Source organism: Grus americana, chromosome 1, assembly GCF_028858705.1.
Source record: "Grus americana isolate bGruAme1 chromosome 1, bGruAme1.mat, whole genome shotgun sequence".
NCBI classification, from domain to species: Eukaryota; Metazoa; Chordata; class Aves; order Gruiformes; family Gruidae; genus Grus; species Grus americana.
This window is the reverse complement of record NC_072852.1, coordinates 86,238,485-86,258,947: the sequence shown is the minus strand read 5'-3', so window position 1 is coordinate 86,258,947 and position 20,463 is coordinate 86,238,485. Positions and strand designations below refer to the sequence as shown.

Sequence of the window (20,463 nt, the reverse complement as noted above, 5' to 3'; positions counted from 1 at the left end):
CTTTAAAGGTCCCTTCTGACCCAAACCATTCTACGATTCCATGATTCTACGATTCTATGATATGGTGCTTGAAATTGAGGGAACAGAGCTAGTTCTTGAATTGGGAACAACAGCGGTAGAATTAGAGAGGGAAAATCATCAGTAAGGGAGAATTAAGGTTCTTCAAATGGCACAAGCTAAAGGCAATCACTTTCAATGGTCAGCATGTCAAAGAGAATCACTAAATTGGAATAGAGTATTAGTTTATCGGATCTGGTTTTCATGTCTAGGTATTGATGGAATGGTTTAACTTCTTGCCCATAGGTAACACTAAGAGTTGCCACTTTTGGAAAATCATGCCATTTCCCCTTTATTGGAGAAAATGCTCTAAAAATAATATTTTAAAAGTTCTGCATTTGCATAAATATAAATGTTGACTGTGATACTGCTATAATATGGCTATTGATGTTTATGATTTAGGGCATAAATAGAACAACAATTTGATGGAGCAGGAAACAGTCTTATTTTTATAGCTACCTCTTACAGCCACTTCAACAAGTTGATTTAGAGCATCAAGTCATTCTGCTGTCAGCATATTAGAGTCCTGCCACTGGAACTTTTGGATGGTACTTTTCATCCTCAGGGCTAAAAATATTCAGAATGTTATTCACTGGTACACTACAAACCTGAAGAAAATGAAATTAGTTCTCCAGTTTAGATTCATGGGATTAGGGATAAATCTATACTTCCTTTTGCCTGTGCTGTCATCTAATTGGATGATCAAACAAACAGAGGAGATCCAAGAATAGACCCTTAATTTGACTTGGTATGTCAAAAAGTGAAAAAGCAGGGTAGATATGTCTGTGATACTAAGGCTACCATTACTTAAGAAATTTAGTGTAGTTCAGTATTGTAGGATCTTGACTATGATGGATCAATTTGGAAAGAGAACTGGAAGGGGTGCAGGTTATTTTTTATTTCTATTATTTTATTTCAATTAAAACTCTAGATAATTCACATAGTAAGTTCTTATGTGAATGGGATCACAGATCGCAAGCAATGTGTGGACAAAACATTGAGTTGCTATGATGGAACTCATACACTGCAGTCCTGTGCAACCCCAGCAGCACAGTATCATTAGAGTTATATAATAAATGAAAGAATAATTTTACAGCATGAGCATCCAGATCCACTAAAAGACTTTAACACCTAAATGCCCAAGCCTGTGATCCATAGTTCCTCCACCTGCTCTATTTATTGTTGACTGAGTTATTTTAGATCTGAGGATACTGCTGCTATGCTTACCCATCAGATCACACATATGTGACTCAGAATTTATCTTAAGTCTAGCTTTGCTATGACTATACCTTGTAAGGGACCTGATCTGATAGGTGCTCTCTGAATATACCTACCAAGCCAAAGCAGACATGGAAAAATTTGATAGAATACAAAAAGCAGTCATGAACAAATATTTGGCAGGTGGTAAGGCCTACCTTTGATAAGACCATTACATTTTTAGGTGACAGAGACAAAAATTCTGGATCACTTTCCTTGTTTAGACTTTTTAATCTTTGTAAATCCCTAACTGTAATTTAAAAAATGCATTAGCAGTATGCCCCAGGATTTGGGACTCCTCTGCCCCTGGAGTTTCAGAAAATTGAAGCTACAGGTTCAGTCCTCACTAAATTTAAGAAGGGCTTACAACTCAGGAATAGCTAGATACCTGATTCTTCTGACAAGGAGGTCTTGAAAAGCAAAGGAAAACTATGTCTAGGGAAGAAGTGTCAGACACTGATATATTTTCCTTAATTCATGTGGTTCTTTTGAGTATGTGTTTGAGATTTGGATAACAAAGCTCTGATAAAATGGACCTTATGTGGTCCAAACTTGACCTACGGACCATTGTACAGTCTATTATTTTTCAGGATAAATTGATAATACTGATTAAAGACTGCATAGCATTGTAAAATACCAATAAAATTATCTATTTTTTGAGTAACTCTCACCTATGGCTAGTCCTTGACAGCTGGGAAAAAAAGAGTGCACATTCTATCTACATATAATGGATTTCCTAAAAAAATCCCATTTATGTCAGAAAGATCTGAGTGTCCTAGCAGCCAAAGAACTCATCTGGGAAAGGCTTACTGTGGTCTGTGGGTGAATAAACAGTGAACAGAGTCAGTGTGAGAGGCTGGTTTCCTGTCCTTGTATAGTATCAGTGAGACTGATTTTGTCCGTTTTTCATATTCTCATCTTAAAAAGGATGTTCATAAATGTGATGAAGAAGAGAACCATAACAATGATGGGAGGGCCAAACAAGATGTGTGACAGGGAGACATTTAAATGTTTCAATTTTTTAGAGTATAAAGAAGTGAATACATCACCTGATGATGGTGGGAAATGCAGAAATACCAGATTACAAGCAGCTCTTTATCCTAATTGGGTAGTGTACAAAAAGTGCCAGGAAAACTGCAATTAAAAATTATCAGAACGGTAAGATTGAGTAGCCATGGGGAAAAACAGTCCAAGGTATCTGGTAGGTTCATTATTCCTGAATTAATCAAGATTAGATGCCTTTCTAGCAAAGATTCTACAGTCAAGTGTAAGTTAAACTCAACAGTGGGTCAAAAGGTGAAATGCAATGTCCTGGAGGCTAAAGGAGATTAGACTAGATGATCAATGTTCCCTCTTCTGCCTTAATTTCCATGGCAATATGCTCATGGTTCTTTGTGAGAAGACTTGGTCTTATTGCTAGTACTTTGTCTAACCTGTATTTGGAGATCTCATGTGCAGACTTGCGTCCATAAAGGGAGGGCTTATTCAGAGGATCTAAATTCAGGATATGAATTCAGAGGAAGAGAAGACGACTGCTGAAATTTGATCCAACTTCTGAAAAATTCCAATACCCGTAGTAAGAGAGAAACCACATTCTTTTAATTCTTTTTCAGAAGCAATACGGATTTACTGTCGTTATTGATGTGTTCCCTAAAATTTCCCATTGTATGACTAAATACAGCATAGTCAAGTATTGTGTTTGTCTTGCAATATAATGTCTGCATGATGTAGTCATTATACTTCTTTCAGTTCAACCTGTTTGGATAACTCAGAAGGTAAGAACAGAATATTGGCCCATCAGTACATAACAGGATGCTGAGCTCAGGAGCACTGACGGATGACCATAAGAAGAGGTAACTGAAGTAATTAGAAGTAAATAAACTTAGACATAGACCTGCATAGGTGTCTGTCTTGTCCTGTTGTTTGGGCTAAAATCTAATGCTGTAGTTTATGGAGATAATCAGATTATGCTGGCCAAGGCCATGGTAACAGTCTTGGGGTTTCTTTTCCTTTTCCTCTTCTTTTTCCTCCTCTCTTTTCTCTTAGCTTTTTACATCATCTTCCTGACCCAGGATCCCAATGAGTTGGGCCACTTCCACAAATAGACCATGGCACTTTTAGCACCTTTGAGCTCTTCCTCACCATCATTGATGGACCTACCAACTATGAAGTGGACCTACCCTTCACATATGGCATCACTTATTCAGCCTTTGCTGTTGTGGCTCCTTATGCTCAACCTGCTCATTGCCATGATGGGTGGCACCCACTGGAGAGTGGCCCATGAGCAGGATTAGCTTTGGAGAGCACAGGTGAGAAAACTGTTCAGCTATGTACCTCCCTGTTGTGAATTATGAAGAGTGTGTTGGAAGGGACAGACTGCTTGCCAGTCCTGCAAGGGGCAGAGTTAGGATCCCATTCACAAGTGAGACATGTTCAGTTGAGAAGAGTTCTGGATTTTCTTACAGAGTGAAGAACTGAATTCTTATGAGCAAAGGTAGGGCTAGATGAGAAGTACATGTAAATGTTTCATGAATTCAAAGGTGATTAGAAGTGTGGATTTTATCTTTGCTACATTGGTCTCATGGCAACTATGGAAATACTATATTTCCTCTGTTTTTGCATCCCTCAATGCCTGCAAATATTCGTTTGTTTGTTTGTTTACATATTTACTGCAGGATGTTTCTAATACTGTCATGCTGGAGAGGAAGCTTCCATGATGCCTCTGTCCTCCCTCTGGAATCTGTGGCCAGGTCTAGGGGACAGATGGTACCTGAAGTAAATTCTGTTAGAGTAGACAACTAAACACAGTAAATTCACATGTAAACCTATTAGGAAGGACTACCCTGTTCTAAGAAGTCAGACTGAGTGAAACAAACCACATAATGCAGGATGGGATTCTTGGGATCCGATGTGGAGTTCTGCAATCTGAGGCTGGACAAGAACCAGGAAAAAGAAAAAAACCCTGTTACATTATATTAGGTCCTACTCCCATACCCCAAGTAGAGAATTTTTATCTACAGTTCATCACAAAGTGAGGAACATAGCTAATAGGGGTCCTAAGTAAATTCCTCAGCATAATCACAGCCCCATAAACCATCACTGCTAGAAAATGTCTCTTCATGTTTAATCCTGAGTATCATCCAGTTCTTTTCCATTCACTCCCACTCTGGAATTGCACTCCTTTAAACAATTCCTATGTCCTACCAAAGGGTCTTGGGATGATACCCAGGTGGCTTGGAAATTATCTCACACTGTTTGACCTTGTCAAACAAAGATTAAGAACAGATATTATTGCTTTCACACAAAAAACATAGCAAATTCCTTTTTGAAGGGAAGGCATCATCTCACAGTCATAAGAAAAGGGACCACACCTAGGTCTGTGGTACTGAAAGCTGAACTTAACAGTTCAGCTTGCCAATTGTGCTGTATTCTGACTGTGGCTGGATAAGAGAAGTCTCAAGAACGGTTCACTGATTTTGTGATATATATTTGCGTGAAGCTACTCAACCAAAGGGCCTCAGTGTTAGCTTAATAACTTAGTACTATTTCCTAGAGAGGTCTAAAAAGCATCCTAAATTTGAACTAAAAGTCTAGCAGTCCTAACAATAAATATTACATCCTCATTACGTCCTATGTGTATGCAGTTAAGCACCTGTTCACATGATCCTAAGTACACCCCTAAGCTGACATTTAGTTTCCTAATTGGTAGATTTGATAGACTGATCTTTCAGTTTGCAATAATATTTCGCCTGTCAAAAAAATACATTGATTCTCAGTACAAATTGCAGGCAACCCAGCTGTTGGACTGCTGCTATTTTTACTGTAGTCCTCTTCATTGGGGAAAACCACATTTGTTTATCATGATCGTTATTATTGTTGTTGGTTTGTTCTTGTTATAAGTCTGCAGAGATGACAGGTTAAAATAGCAACAGTTTTGCAACTTAACTTATAGTAGAGACATTAGGGTACATTATAATTACTGTCCTTTTTAACAGAGCAACACTAATAGATCTATTTTTAAATATCTTATTTCAGATAGTGCCTTCCCATTCATATCTGTCAAACTAGCTGACTTCTCTGAATAAACCTGATTTTCTTATTTTTTAATCTCCTGTTCATTTGCAGACTGAATATGGTTCAAAGAGGACCAGAGTCTGTTCTCAGCAACGGAATTGTTTATAAATAATCAATCTGTTACAGCTGTCCAAATGCATGACAGTAGTAGGTTTGTATGTAAGTTACCAAAATGCAATGAGAGAGGGTTGCTTAGATGTAACTAAACTAGTTTTAGCCAGCAGCGTGTATAATTTCTAGTGCCATTGTAAACTAGAAAAAATCTTCATTAGCATGGCCTGAATTTAAGAGATTAGTTTTCAGAACGAAACAGCATTATTGCTGTTAACAAAGCACACTTTGTCTTGTATAAGAGACATAAATAACAGACTAACCTCTATTAACTAGTTGAGGCATAGATGCTGAGATGTCAACCCATTGTACTTATACTTGTGACTTGCAGTTGACTAAAACACCACATTACTCCATTCAAGGAACAAAGGTCATGGAATAAATTAGAAAGAAATCTTGATATGTTTTCATGAATCTGCATGTTTTAACTGAGACTATTTCAGGAAGAGAGTTTTCTCATCACCCAGAAAAGGCAGATAAAATATATAAGCTACAAGGCTTTTTGAGGGCAGTTAAGCCTTCTCTTCTGTGTTTCAGGTAGCAGAACACCAGGGGGAGGAATTCCTCTTTGAACAGGTCGAGTTACAAACCGGCAAACTCTAGAAGAAAACAGTCATTTCTCATTAGCTCAGAGCAGCCCTTTCAGTAACACAGAAGTGCAACAGCTTCATACACAGAGCATGATGATCTTGAATGCCAGAACAAAATGTAAATTCTGAGGGAGGTGCCATTTTTTCCATATAGGTTTGAAAAGCAAAGGATTAGACTAGCTTTTTAGTAGGACTTGAGGTTTGGTCTTCCATAGAAGACATCCAGAGATTCAAATTTACATGTGATTTACAATCCTTAGGATGCTCAATACTCATGAATAGTTGCTAGCACGGAATACGTGTGAACAGCTCATTGCGTTGCTCCCTCTAGCATCATCTGTTTTCAGGGAAGAGAAAGAATCAGTTTTGTCCTGAACTCAAATCTATTGCCTAGCTGTACCTGTATGCATAAGAGCTGTGTAGTTGACTGCTGAGAAAGTGTGCCAAAGGCAGGATGGATTCAAGCTGGTTACCTTCAGTTAGTCTAGCCCCCAGGTAGATTCGTTGGCTGGAATTCCTGACCAAAGAAGATCCAGTGGTAGGGACAGCTCTATCTTTGCTTATTAAAGGTAAGTTCCTTGGTGCTTGCTCATTGTTTCCCACCACACCCAGAGGTTTCATTCACCTTAACATGTGACTTGTCTGGGACTAAGGAAGCTACAGCAGTTTCTTTCTTTCTAGATAGTCCCAGGTGCTAAACATATTTGTATTAAACAGACAGACTCAGCTCTCCTTCAGTAGCATTAAGCAGCTTGTGCTCCCTCAACTAGCCCTAATATAGTGCTGTCAATGCATGCACTAAGATTACATCCTTGAATTTTAAAATTTAAATTTTAAAATTTAAATTTTAAAATTTAAAACAAAAAATGGGAGCTGCAAGCCATATCATCCGCACATGCACTGAGGATACTTGGGTGCCAAACATAGAAATCACCATGTAAGTCATGCTGTCATTGGGCCTTTCCTCAATATAATTTCAGGCATGAATGCAAAAATTTTAGTTTAAAAGTGCTTGCCTTTGAATATTCTGGGTGAGCAGGGCCTGATTTTGACATATACATGCCATGGCTTAGTGAGGCGAGGGGGTGCACAGACATGTAGCTCCTGGCTGAGAATTCCACTGGCTGCCAAAGCAGCACAGGTGGGAACTTGCTTGACTGACATGCTCTTTGGCAGCACAATACATTAACTGACATACTGGTGCAGACCCAGTTGTCTGTCTGGGAGACTGTCCAGCAACAGACACCAAAAAGGCAGGTGCAGGGAACCTCATCAGGAATAATTACAAAACAGCTTGCCTTAAGGTGAAGTTTCTTCCTGTTTCCAGATAGTGAAAAGTTGGTGTTCAGCAGAAGAGTTTGTAGTCTTTGCAATACATTCATTGCTTAAGCAAGCACTAGTCTGTCTGAAGGAAGGCATAAGCTCTGTCATTCTGGTCATTCTCCTGCACCTCTAACAGACAACACAGTTGATTCCAAGGACGTTGTTATTCCTTTTTTCAGGACTGAAGTGACTTGTGGGACTAGTACCCTTCCCTGATCATTCTTGACAAGAACTTGTGAGAGACTTTCAACTCCCTTGTTCCAATTGTCTATCTGGAGTTGACTACTGCCAGTCTGCATTTTCTTCAGAAACAATATTCAACCAACTGTGCCCATTCATGTAGCTGGTTAGAGTGAGAAAAAGAGCAAGTACTTTTCAACAGCAAAAGGCTTCAGATTTTTTTCTGTCATGCTCTTCAATGCCTGTAAGGGGGTCAGAAAAGAACGAAACCCAAATTCTGGGTGCTCAGGATTTCAGAATATCACAATTTACACCTTTCCTCTCAAGAATGGGCTTGTGAGGACCAGAAGCTATGTTTCCCTCTGCACTTGCAGATCCAGCAGGATAGATTCTAGGAATCCTTATTGTTCCCTTCTGTTGCAGTCCCATAAACAGAGTTGCATAGCACCACAGACTTGCCCTTCCTTGTGTCAGCACAATGGATTAGTAAGTTTCCCTCCTGGATCATGGAATTTAGCCAAGAACTGCACATGAAATAGCATAGAATTTTGAGCCCTTTACTCTCAACCTCTTTATTAGGTGATATCTTACTGCTTATCACATATTTGTACAGTAACTAGAACTTGAGTTCCCTACCAAGCTGGCATATCAAGTGATAGACTGATGCTCATCTCCATCTGAGTAATAATCTCTCACACCATGATGGGATTCTTTTGGAAAAAAATGGTAATTTTTTGTTGCTTTTATTGTCTTTGTAGCTTTGCTGGGTTCCCAACAGAGAAGAGGCAACAGATGCTTGTATCTGTCCAAGCTATTATTCCATCTCCATCCCATGTTATAACTTTCCCTCCCCCAACCCATTCCCAATATATGGTCAGCCACATTTCAATGCCACCAGTTTTTTAGCTCTGCTTTCAAATCATGTCAAAGGCTTTGTTTTTGTTCATGGAAGAGCACATGTAGTGTGCACTTTCTGGGTGCATTAAGTCTTCAAGTAGCATACTGACATCTTTTTTTCTTACAGTGAAAATCCCTCTGAATTCCCCCAGAACCTTTCCAGAGTTTGAGACTAGTGGAATAAAGATGGTGTAAATGTCACACTTCAACTGGTTCATGCTGATTCAAATGGACTCGCATGAGCTGGATGCTGTTTAGAATCTTTTTCTGGTGACCAACAAGGGTGATGCCAATACGCTGGATATCTCTGCAAGAGAACAGAGGATGTGGAAGGTGTTAAAATGGGCTTCTTGTTCTGAACCGTCCCAGTCCATTTCCCTGTAGATCCAAATGAATGTGTATGGATATCATCTTTTTCTGAGAAACAGTTGACAAGACTTCTGCTTTTGCTTGGAAAATGTGTGTGGGTGGAGGCAGTATTGGCAGAACTTGGTAGGTTATGATACAAAAAGAAGCAGCGGAAATGGGCCATGAAAATGATCAAAGGGCTGGAACACCTCTCCTATAAAGAAAGGCTGAGAGAATTGGGGTTGTTCAGCCTGGAGAAGAGAAGGCTCTGGAGAGACCTTCTTGCAGCTTTTAAATATATAAAGGGGACTTACAAGAAAGATGGAGAAAGAGTTTTTACCAGGACCTGTAGTGACAGGACAAGGCGTAACAGTTTTAAACTGAAAGAGAGTAGATTTAGATTTGATATAAGGAAGAAATTTGTTATGATGAAGGTGGTGAGACACTGGAGCAGGTTGCCCAGAGAAGTTGTGGATGCCCCATCATTGGAAGTGTTCAGTCAAGCTGGACGGGGTTTTGAGCAACCTGGTCTAGTGGAGGGTGTCCCTGCCCATGGCAGGGGGGGTTGGAACTAGATGATCTTTAAAGGTCCCTTCCAACCCAAACCATTCCGTGATTCTAAGAATGCTCCTTTTCCTGGCTCCTGGCTTCTACATAACACTTCAACCCAATATATGGCATGGATGGTTCTACACTTCCCCTTAAAAGTGGTTATTACCTGTGGCAGCTGTCACGAACATTCTGATGTAACAGTCTCTGCAACGCTGACAATATGTTTTGTAGTATACATGGGATCAGTATTAGTGCTTATAGAAACAGATTACAAATGCACAGTGGTATGGAGGGTGTCCAGAGGCCCTAATAAGATGTAAGAAACAGTAGTTTGCTCTGGCTTCCCTCTCCTTTTTCATGTGTATGTATTCTCCATATAGCCCTTATTAAATATTTCTGAGACTGCTTTCACTTTCTGCACAGAAAACTCAGTGTCTGGCATCGTCTGTGCCTCTACTTACTCCAGAGTCATGCGTGATATGACATCAAATGTAATCAGACCAGCCTGGTCAAAATTCTCCTTGTAATGGCCCATCTTGATAGCATCCAACCACTCATGGGCATTGCTGAGTGAAGGGAAATCTGGAGGACAGTTGCTCAGGAGAGGCTGAGATGGTCTGCAAAAGAGGCAGGTTCTAAAAACCCAAGTTATCAATATCAGCTGGCCACACTAGTAAGGTAAGAGTGATGAAAGGGAGAGAATACAACCTCTGAAGAACAAAGAATGGAGAAAAACAATATTCATTCCTCATGCTCTGATTCCTAAAGTCCCACCTTGATGCCCTGTTTCTAGACTACCTATGTTCACTTTTCTGCCTGAAAACAATTAACCCAACCCAAGAAATTGATCCTTCCTTCCCATTTTACACTCTTTCAAGCACATTCTCTTCTTGTTGTCCCAGATCTTTCCACACTTTCTGGGTCTACACCTATTAGCTGGGCAAAGAGTTGCAGTGAGGAGGTTTCTGAGGCAGAGATGATACCTTAACATTTTTGCCTTTATGACTAGCTCTCCCTCTCCTAGATGCACCCCTTGAATCAGAAAGTAACCTATGAGACAATGAGTGCGTTGTTTCAGCTCCAACACCCATCATATAAAAGCATAGCAGTAAAAGGCCAAAGAAATGACTGTTTATACATGGCATTTGCTCTTCTCCCCATCATCTGAATCTGTCTCAAAGCTATAACTCTCTTTATGTGCTGTTTTTAGTAAACTGGGCATGACTAGGCACTTTTCCCCTCCCCCAGCTGTGGAGTACACTCCACTGAGACTAGGTTTATAACCACGGGAAAAAACCCTCCAGGCCAGCAAGATGTAATTTCATCATCAGCCCAGCAGACATCTAATCTTGGCACCATTTCCCTCCACCAAGACTTCTCCTTTGTTGACCTCCTGCCTCTGGTTCCATCAGGCTGCAAAATGCAGTTGGGAAAATATGGAATGCAAACTGCAGTTGTAATTAGTCTTAGCTACAGATCTCCTTCCCTCCATAAGCTAAGGTCTTCTCTTCCTTCATCACCTCTTCTTGTGCAGCTGTACCCAGATGTGTCCCTCCATTTCCTAACATCCCTCACTCATGTTCATCCTCAGAGCACCTCATCAAGCTATTTATCTCCCCTTACATTCAGCACTCACAATTCCTCATCACCCATTAAGTGAATTAGGATATACAGTTCTTCCAACCCTCTCCCTCATTTTCCCCCTTTCTATTTGTTCACAGTCTCAGAGGAGAGGGTTGGAAAAAATACTATATAGCCTGATTTGCTGCTTTCTTTTCCTCATCACACCTACAGAGAGACAAGCCCTATTATTTTGCACTAAATCCTCATCTCACCTGCTGCTTCCAATGCCAGTGGCTTTGAGGGCAGATGGCTTGCGGATCATTTTATCTAGGGCACTGACTATTTGTTCAAATTTGGGTCTCTGGACCCTCTCCTTCTGCCAGCAGTCAAGCATCAGTAGGTGCAAAACAGTTGGGCAGTCTGGGGGTGGTGGCAGGCGATAGTCCTGGTCAATGGCATTAATTACCTGCAGGAAAAGAATAACAAAGCTTTATCACGGCTGGGAAAATAAAAGACAAACAAGCTTCAATCACTTGGTGGTGTATGACTTCTACTTGAATTGATACAGGAGAGAGAGGCAGATGTACATTTTCACCACTTCTAAAACTTACATCCTGATTGGACATGTCCCAGTAAGGCCTCTCACCATAGGACATCACCTCCCACATGACAATTCCATAGCTCCAGACATCACTGGAGGAGGTGAACTTGCGATACTGGACAGCTTCAGGGGCAGTCCAACGGATGGGGATTTTGCAGCCCTAGAAAGCAGTCAGAGAGCACCCAGAATGTTAGTGAGATAAGGACTATTTGTGGAAGTGACATCACTGAACAGATCAGATGCCAGTAGCATGACACTCTAAGCATAGGGTGCCAGTCCAGTTGATGCTGTCTTGTAGAGATTGTTGTTTTAAATTCAAACTATGTTAAAAATTTCCACCTTGTTCTATTGACAAATATAGATGAAGAACCAAAATCATTCTTCCTTGCTCTTACAAATCCCATAATGTAATAGATTTTAACTTTTATAGCTCTTCTTTGCAGCATTTGAGAAGTGGCAGGTAGTAAAATCCTACTGGAAGTCACAGCCATTTAGAAATCTAAAGCCATTTAAACAATCCCAACATGCAACACCAAGGGCAGATACACTGAGTGCCTAGCAATAACTCCTTCCTCTTTCCATCTTGACCTCTCTGACTGCAGGTATGACCTGCCAGATGAAATATCATTCAGGTGCTAGGTCTTCAAAACACATACATCTAAAACTTCTTTCACTTTTCAGTGACTGAATTCTTCTTCATCCCCTGCATACCAAATGGTAGTTTCTACCTGCCTGTTACACTCCCACCCCTTTTGTGGTATGTATAACAGGTATCAGAACTTCACAGGCAGTAAGTTCATTTGATGGTTGGTTGTAAGCCCACAAATATACTCATGCCAGTTATCTTTTCTGTAGGAAAAAAACTAACTCTTTCCTCAAAGGGTGGTGTATAGGACTTCAGTCTCTCCTTCCGTCCTTTATTTTTCCTGTAAGAAGCTAATGAAAGAGGAAAGATAACACCTACATCAGGTTATGATGTTTGTCCTATTCATCATTCCACAAAGAAGGGCACTAAGACTCCATTTCACATGGCAGAGTGAATCAGATATTCTGTTATTTTTATTTTTTACTGGTTTGGAACAAATAGTCCACAAGGTAGAAGGCTCTACCCCACTGGTCTCTCTGGTCTCAAGATGGACTAAAAAGGGTACACCAAATCAAGGAGGAACACAGAAAAAATTATAGCTGGCAGCACTGCAGTAACTCATCATAGCAGTAATTCACTGCATAGTAATAACTCACCAGAGCTCCAGTATAGGTGGGATTTGAAGCATCATCCTCCAGAAAGCGGGACAAACCAAAGTCTGACACCTTGCACACAAGGTTACTGTTGACTAAGATGTTACGTGCTGCCAGGTCACGATGCACATAGTTCATGTCTGAAAGGTAGCGCATGCCAGCTGCAATCCCCCGTAGCATTCCCACCAGCTGTAACACACTGAACTGTCCCTCCTTCTGCTGCAAGTAAGGAGGCAAACATAGGCTTTTACGACCACAGAACATGAAGCCAACAGGGAAGACTAACAAAGAGCAAGGTAACAAGGTGGATTTATGAAGTTAGAGAACATACATCTCAACTTCAGCCAAAACCTGAAGGTTCAGGGACAGTAAATAACAAAGGAGGGTGGCCTTAAGGCAATGAATCTCAAATGAACTCAGACACTGGTGATCTTTTTCTGAAGACAAATCTCTTCTTGTGACCATATCTTCCTTTAGCATCCTATGCTCATTAACTACTAAGATGGCTAAATGAATGACAGCAGAGTAATCTGATCTTACTGTTTTAAGATCTTTACAATGGGTTCTATGTAATTCTACACAATGGGTTCATGTGCTCTTCAAAATGTACCTGCCAAAGCATTTGTGGTTGAATTAGCATATGAATCAGTAAAAAAAAACCAAGTGAGGCATCTATTCTACAAAAAGATCTGTATTTATGTTTCATTACTAGAAAAAACTGAGTCCAAAAATAACTACATTACAATCTTGAAACTTGAAAACATTCAGTGGAATAGTCTAAAAAAGATTAGAAAGGTAAACTTTGGAGCATGCACATAAGGAACTGGAAGGCTGTGTACAAAGATAAACACTTTATTACTGTTTACCATTAATTATTTGAGCTGGAGAAGTCTAAAATAATGAAGAAATTTTATATGATGGGTGAGCTTTTGGAATACTTTCATCATGTTGGCCCCAAACCACTTACTCTGGTATTTTGCTATTATTTCTATTGCTCCTGAAGAGGGCAACTGAGGACTTATAGAGACAGGAGTGAAGAGGAAGGACAGGCAAAATTATCAGATCTGAGACTAGCACACAGCAAGATGAAGAGGTAACGGTTGTGGGAGACTCTGGTTGTGGTACCCTGAGGAACGAATCCAGTGATCCATTCTCCATGAACTCTGTGACAATCATGACTGGTCGGCTCTTGGTGACCACACCCTCCAGATGGATGACATTGGGATGTTCAAATTGCCCCATGATGCTGGCCTCACTCAGGAACTCCCGCCGCTGTACATCTGTGTAACCTGACTTCAGAGTCTTAATAGCTACTGTGTATTCACGCTTCCCTGGGTGTTTTAGGCGCCCAAAGCACACCTCTCCAAATTCTCCTGTTAGGGAGGGAAGAAACACACCTCAAGTAAGGAAACACAGCAAAGATTTTAGTCAGGTGTACTAACACATTCTACTGTGGAGGACTCCAGGCGCTGCTTGGAAATAGCGTTACTAGGACTGTTTGGATTAAGGTAAAGTTCTCAATGAAGGCTCTGAATTCAGTCAGGTTGGAGACTACATCTTCAGGGGTCAAAGGAGGAGCTGTGAGTCTTCAAAGGGTGTTTTAAACTTGGTTTGGAGCCAGCATCTAAAGGTAAGTAGGTTAAGATGAATTTTGGTAAAAGTGAAGGTCAGCTATCCTGAGTGAGACACTTGATGTACCATGGTTGGGTCCATTTCAGGCCAATAGTGTGCCAAGTCTCAAGGTGAACAAGGCAGCACTTCAAAGTCTGCAGATTCTCATACTACCTGATCCAATGACCTCCTCAATCTTGATGAAGGACACATCAATCTCCTTGGCAAATTCTCGAATAGCTTCATTGGGATCTTCATAGGTTGAAGGATCAATGTAATACTTCACTCCAAGTCCTGCAGTGGAGGAGACAGCCCAAAATGTCACCAGAATCAAACCCTGAGAGACATGGGTGTTAACGAGTCCTGAAAAGAGATAGGCCCTTGCCATCTGTTGCTCAACAACACTTACCTCGTGCACTGATATACTGCTGCAGGCGATCTGTGTATGGGGTCTGTCGCCTTTTACTGCAGGACATAAAGGAAAGGAAAGTCAAAACATGCACAAGTCTCTCACAGGATGTTGGGGTAGGCTTCTCAATGCAAGACTCAGAGAATCCTTGAATTTAGGGATAGAAGATGGGTGTTAAGATCCTGCCCATCTCTTGGTAACCAGTGCATGCTTGTTTTCTATGTGGTAGTTTTTTACACCAGTGTTTGCATCCCCACTTTAGATATGACAAATGATAGGGCCTCCAGCACTATCCTGGAAAAAAATATTACAGTTTAACATTACTGTCTTGGAAGTTTTCTTGCTATCCAGGCTAAATTTAAATTTTAATTTCATTTAATTATGACAAATTCTTCAATATTAATCTAAGGTATTTTCTGTAATGCCTTTCAAGTTCTTCAAAAACATTTAAAAAGCCATTTACTCTAATGCTTAATTTGTATAAATCCCCCCCAAAGATTAATTCTTCTTTATTTTTCCTCCTGGTCTCTTAATAGCATTTACTTTGACTATTCTTTTGATAAGTATGGTACCCAAAACCAAACGCAGAGAGCCAGATGGACAGAAATTTTTTCCATGATGTGATTTTTGCATGTGCAGATCAAAACAGGCATGGCCTTTATTATTGCAATATTTATGGCATACATGCATCTAATTTCCAGTAAGCATAGATCCTTCTCAGCACAGATGTTTCTCAGATTTCATTCACCTCTTAAATGTGTGTGATTCAAGCAATTTTTTTCCCCACATGATCTAGTTGTTTTCTAAGTTTAATCCTATTCTTGGTTTGCTCTAAACATATTTTCCATTTTCAAGTCACTTCCTTTGTTCCCAACTGTTCTTTTTTTTTTTCTTTTTCCAAAAATACACAATTCATGCTAGTTTACAATCTTTTCTAAATCGTATTAAACAGACCAGACTGTACCACAAACCCTGTGGTACCCTGAAGTATCCCTGCTGTATGCATGGATTTGAGTCAACTCATATGCTTTGCTGTTTCACCACAAGAACTTCTAGCTGCTGATTCAATTAGCATCTGAAGACAGAGCATCACGAAACATTGTTACTTTTCTTTACTAACATAACTAATTTTGTCATTCTAACAGGTAACTCTGTGTATTAGTCTTCTTTGTCAGGTTTATCTCTTTAAATTCTCCACAGATTGCAAAACCACAGATAGTTCTACCTTCATAATCTGTTCTGTTGTGGAAAGAAATTGGCTTTACTAGGGGCCTATACCTAAGAGCTCTAACTCTGCTGTTTCATCTGAAAGTCAGGTCTACATTAATTTTTTTTATAGGTTATCTGACATACGAATTGTTTTCGATCATTAAAAAACCTCCAATTAGCTAAAATAGGTGTTTTACATTGTATATTGCCTGGAAAATGTGTACCAACAATTTATAAAACAAGTTAAAATTATAGCATTTGACTCTACATATATTCAGCCTTTTAAAGAACTACTCATTTAATGCGGTGTTCCTTATTTCCTACACCTTCAAACTTACTTTTCTTATCGAGGACAATTTTAAAATAGACATTTGCTATCTCCACTTTTTCTGAACAACTGTCTTTTAATTGCACATGATCCGTCAAGTATAAATGGATCTATTTTTTATGATATTTCCTTTTATGTAGATACATTTACAGAAACCCATTCATGTCATTCCCCAACACAGTTTTGGTAACATTAATTTATTCTGGGTTTGGTTTATTTCTTTTAGAAAAATATATGCTTTATTGAGTTGTGCACATAATATCACATTTCGAGCTGCAACAAGAAATTGTATTTTTAACAGTTCAAGGCTACAAAAGGAGGCAACAATGAAAATATAACAATATTTGATAATTCTTTTCTTTCCAAAAAGAAAAATATTAGAAAAGAATATACACAGAAGGAGAAAACAAATGTAGAAAAAGGAAGAGACAAAAAACGATATAACTAAAACTAGATGTCACTTTCTAAAGTTAAGTAGTTTATACATTTTTTTTAGGTCAGCAGAAAAAGCTAAAAAGTCCCTCTTGTGCAGGGGCAGAGTAGAGCAAAGTTACAGAAATCCATTAATGACAGTAGGGGATTAAGTTCAAACCGCAGTAAATTCAAGTAGCAGGTAATGACTGTTTCTTTTCTTCAAATAACAAAACCCCCATTGTTTACTTTTGTACCTCTACAAAATTAGTGAACCTTGCTTTTCTCTCTTTCTCTTTAAAATTTCTGTCCTCCTTTTTTGCCCTAAGTGTATATCTCTACATTGACTTATCTGTCCTCTTTTCTTTCCCAAATGGAAAGAGGTATTTGCTTTCTTTAACCTGTATGTTATGAGTTAGTGTTCCACGGAACCACTGGGGTTGTATAGAGGTTATTCTTCAGCAAATGAGCTCTTTAACCAAGGTCTCTTGGTCCTTGGTTAAAGGATATTTAGCACCTTCTAAATAAGTGGATCTAAATACTTATTCCACCAGTCCTTCTTCACTACATTGTTTCATTCTCCACTTGCTTGCCTAAAATGCAATTTACAGTCTCTTCTTTATAGTGATTTAATTTAAATACCTTTTCAACACCAGCTTGAAAATACTTCCCCTGTGTTCATATTGCTAACTAAGCAAATATCAGCTAAGTACATGAATGGTTTACCAAAGGAGAGGCTCCTCAGATAGGAGTAATGGGGCAGGATCTTTCCTTAATTAGAAAATGGCATCTCAAGAACATCTGGATAAATGTCGATCAGGCTGTTTCCCTTGGGATGGGGTTATGTAGCAGGGATAAGAAACTTCCACTGTCTGCAGTGCACATGAGCAGGTCAAGGAATTCACCTCTTGAAGATGATGGCAAGGATGGCAATGGCAGCAATTACCAAGAAGGCTAGACCACCGAGTGCTGAGCCCACGATAAGCGGCAGTCGGTCCTGCACCATCTCCGAGCGCTCCCCTAGCAAGGAAGACACATGCATACACACACACAAATGCAGAGGACAGGAACCATTAGAGTTTCCCTTCTCAACTAGTTCTTACCCATAATTCCATCCCTACCACTCCTTTGCTTCCCAGGCTAGTTCTGACAGTTCAACAAATGCTTGACTTTGTTAACCCTTTGTGGTGGGTTGACCCTGGCTGGAGGCCAGGTGTAGCAGCTTCTCACAGAAGCCACCCCTGTAGCCCCCCCACTACCAAAACCTTGCCACGCAAACCCAACACACCCTTTAACCCTTCAGTCACTGTGCTTCTCCAGTGCCTGCCTTCCTACTTTGGAAAAGCCAGTGCTCCCTCTGACTCCACTTTTCCTTCCCCTGGTCCACTGACAACTGACTAGCCACCTAAGTATAGGCTAGCTCTACACATGGGCTTTGATCCCATTGTTCCCTATTAATTTAGCTTGTAGATGACATACACGAGTACCATTGATCCAGAGCAAATAGTATCACAAGGTAATATGTTGCTCTTTGCATGAATGGATGGTGATACTGCTGGAAGGCAAGCTTCTAGGCATATGTCCTGTGTACCACCTGTCTTTAAGACTTTCACAGAGCATTCAGCTGTAAGATGTCCTGTGACAGCAGGAGACCAGACTACAGCAGTGTATCATGTTATGTACTGTAAGACCCTCCTAAAGAGAGTTCTACTGACACACTGTGCTCCAGCTGGTCAGAGGCACAGAGGCAACAAGGAACAAGATTGAGGAATATGGTGGTAGCGTAAACAATACGCTCTGACAGCATGAAGCTTCTTTGAGTGAATAAACCTGCATATGTAAATTATACAGAAATACAAGTTGAGTAGGTGCGTCTGGTAGTAGTATCCTTCAGAGGATAAGCTAATACACTCAGGGACACACACAAGTGAAAGATGGTCATGTGCAGATCCAAGTACAAAACGGTAGCACTTACCTCCCATTAAAGTCTGGAAATACATCTTTCCACTGTATGGGCCATAGCCCACTGCTGTCCTAGCTCGTACTTGGAAGGCATAGATCTTGCCTGGAATAAGATTTGATATGGTGGCCATGTTGGTTTCGCTAGTTAAGGTGAATGAATTATCCTCATCTTCTGCCTGTGAATGTCAGTGACCAAAAAGGAATGAGAGACTTCTGCCCACACCGCTGGCTCTCCTCATCAAGGAATGCTAGTTTCCACGTTGGCACAATATTCATTGAATCTATTACAGAGCCTTCCAATCACAACTGCTATTCCAGACCCGACTTCCTCACCCACAACTCGCTGTTTCTCACTGCTGCTTTTCATTCCATTAGACCTGGGCTTTCCACAAAGCTCTGCCAAAGACCCTCAGTCCTGACCTAAGCAAAAGTGAGAGACAAACTATCTGTGGTTCCTTGCTAAGCACATCCATAAAAAAAGTCCTAGCATGTCCTGAAATTTTGTTTTCTACAAGCTCCAAATTCATGTCTTCTCCTAGGAGAATCTAGCGCAAGAACATATGTAATGCTGTACCCAGGAATCTGCTAGACATGGTATAACAAATAGCAGGCCCCTTTACTGCTAGAAAAACAGTAGCCCTGCACAATGCTGCAAAAATATTTATGTGAAAGATCAAGAATATGGAATGGGAGCTTCTCTGAACAGCCCTACGTACTTCTTCCCCTCAAAACAGTTGGATTAGGAGTCATGAAAGACATCAATGAAGAACACTTTATATTTGCCACCCTGTAATTCCAGCACACGAACAGCTAACTGACATCCGTCACTTTGTGAATGAAAGACTGCATTCCTCCTCCCAAAATTTCTGAGATATCTGTCCAGGCATAAACGGAGACACAGGACTTCCCTCAACAAACACATGACAGAATGTTGCAGTGAGTCCAATTCCAATATACACATTTGGAAACTTCGGCTCCTTCCACTGTTATGTGTGTCAGCTGGTGCTAAACTTATCAAATTAGCAACAGCTTTTTAGCTTAGTTACAAGTGTCTTTTCTTATTTGCATTGTCTCTAGATAGTTCCAAGTTGGGAAATGCAGATGGACTGATGTTAGATGAAGTGTATACTATGAACTTCTGGTTTTGCTACAGCTTATTCTTCCCTCATAATAGAAGCATTTTCCTCCACCTTATCCATCCTCATCCAGGGGTGCACCTTCCAGACAGAAGATTTCCCTGTTCTCTTTTGCATAACAGCTATACAACAATCGGCACTGCATCACTTTCTGCTCACCTTGTCAAAGTAGCGTAGCTGATAATCCAGGATGATTCCATTGGGCTGGTCTGGCTGAGGCCATGATAGTGTGATGCTACTGGTAGTACGACTCACCTGATGCATCATAGGGACGGCAGAGGGGACTGGAATAAAAGAGGAAGGAGAGATTGCCAAGGGATAAGCCTAACAATGAACTATAGTTGAATATTCATTATTATGAGTTATTAAGTTAGGTCAACTCTTCCTTTAATTTCCCTTAATTTGCATTATGAAGTACTTTTTATAAAATAACCAGAAGAAATCCAGGCATAATTCTACTCTACTGGGAGATACAGTCACTGAAAACTTGGACAGAAAGAAAATTAGGAAATCCACATCCAACTGATCATACACAGGAATTATGAAATTATCTATATTGTAGCTGGAACATTATTCTGATCTTCAAATTTGCAATTTTTACATGC

General features: G+C 40.1%; 1 protein-coding gene and 1 pseudogene across 11 annotated transcripts in view; one reads left to right on the top strand and one right to left on the bottom strand.

Moving 5' to 3' along the window:
- Window positions 1–4,093, top strand: part of LOC129197789 (transient receptor potential cation channel subfamily V member 6-like) — a 33,403-nt pseudogene extending 29,310 nt beyond the window's left edge.
- Window positions 4,094–5,504: 1,411 nt separating this feature from the next.
- Window positions 5,505–20,463, bottom strand: part of LOC129197620 (ephrin type-B receptor 5) — an 81,508-nt gene continuing 66,549 nt past the window's right edge. For 10 of the 11 annotated variants that reach the window (XM_054806296.1, XM_054806274.1, XM_054806245.1 and 7 more), the window contains 11 exons: window positions 20,018–20,142; window positions 18,736–18,898; window positions 17,666–17,780; window positions 14,813–14,868; window positions 14,578–14,697; window positions 13,918–14,165; window positions 12,796–13,011; window positions 11,564–11,713; window positions 11,225–11,418; window positions 9,851–10,006; window positions 5,506–8,796 (listed from right to left, as the gene is read on the bottom strand). In XM_054806296.1, the coding sequence (XP_054662271.1) occupies window positions 8,688–8,796; window positions 9,851–10,006; window positions 11,225–11,418; window positions 11,564–11,713; window positions 12,796–13,011; window positions 13,918–14,165; window positions 14,578–14,697; window positions 14,813–14,868; window positions 17,666–17,780; window positions 18,736–18,898; window positions 20,018–20,142 (1,652 nt within the window). In that variant the 3' untranslated portion in view covers window positions 5,506–8,687. Of the gene's footprint in view, window positions 8,797–9,850; window positions 10,007–11,224; window positions 11,419–11,563; window positions 11,714–12,795; window positions 13,012–13,917; window positions 14,166–14,577; window positions 14,698–14,812; window positions 14,869–17,665; window positions 17,781–18,735; window positions 18,899–20,017; window positions 20,143–20,463 lie in introns of all 11 variants that reach the window. The other variant, XM_054806324.1, reaches the window with a different exon arrangement.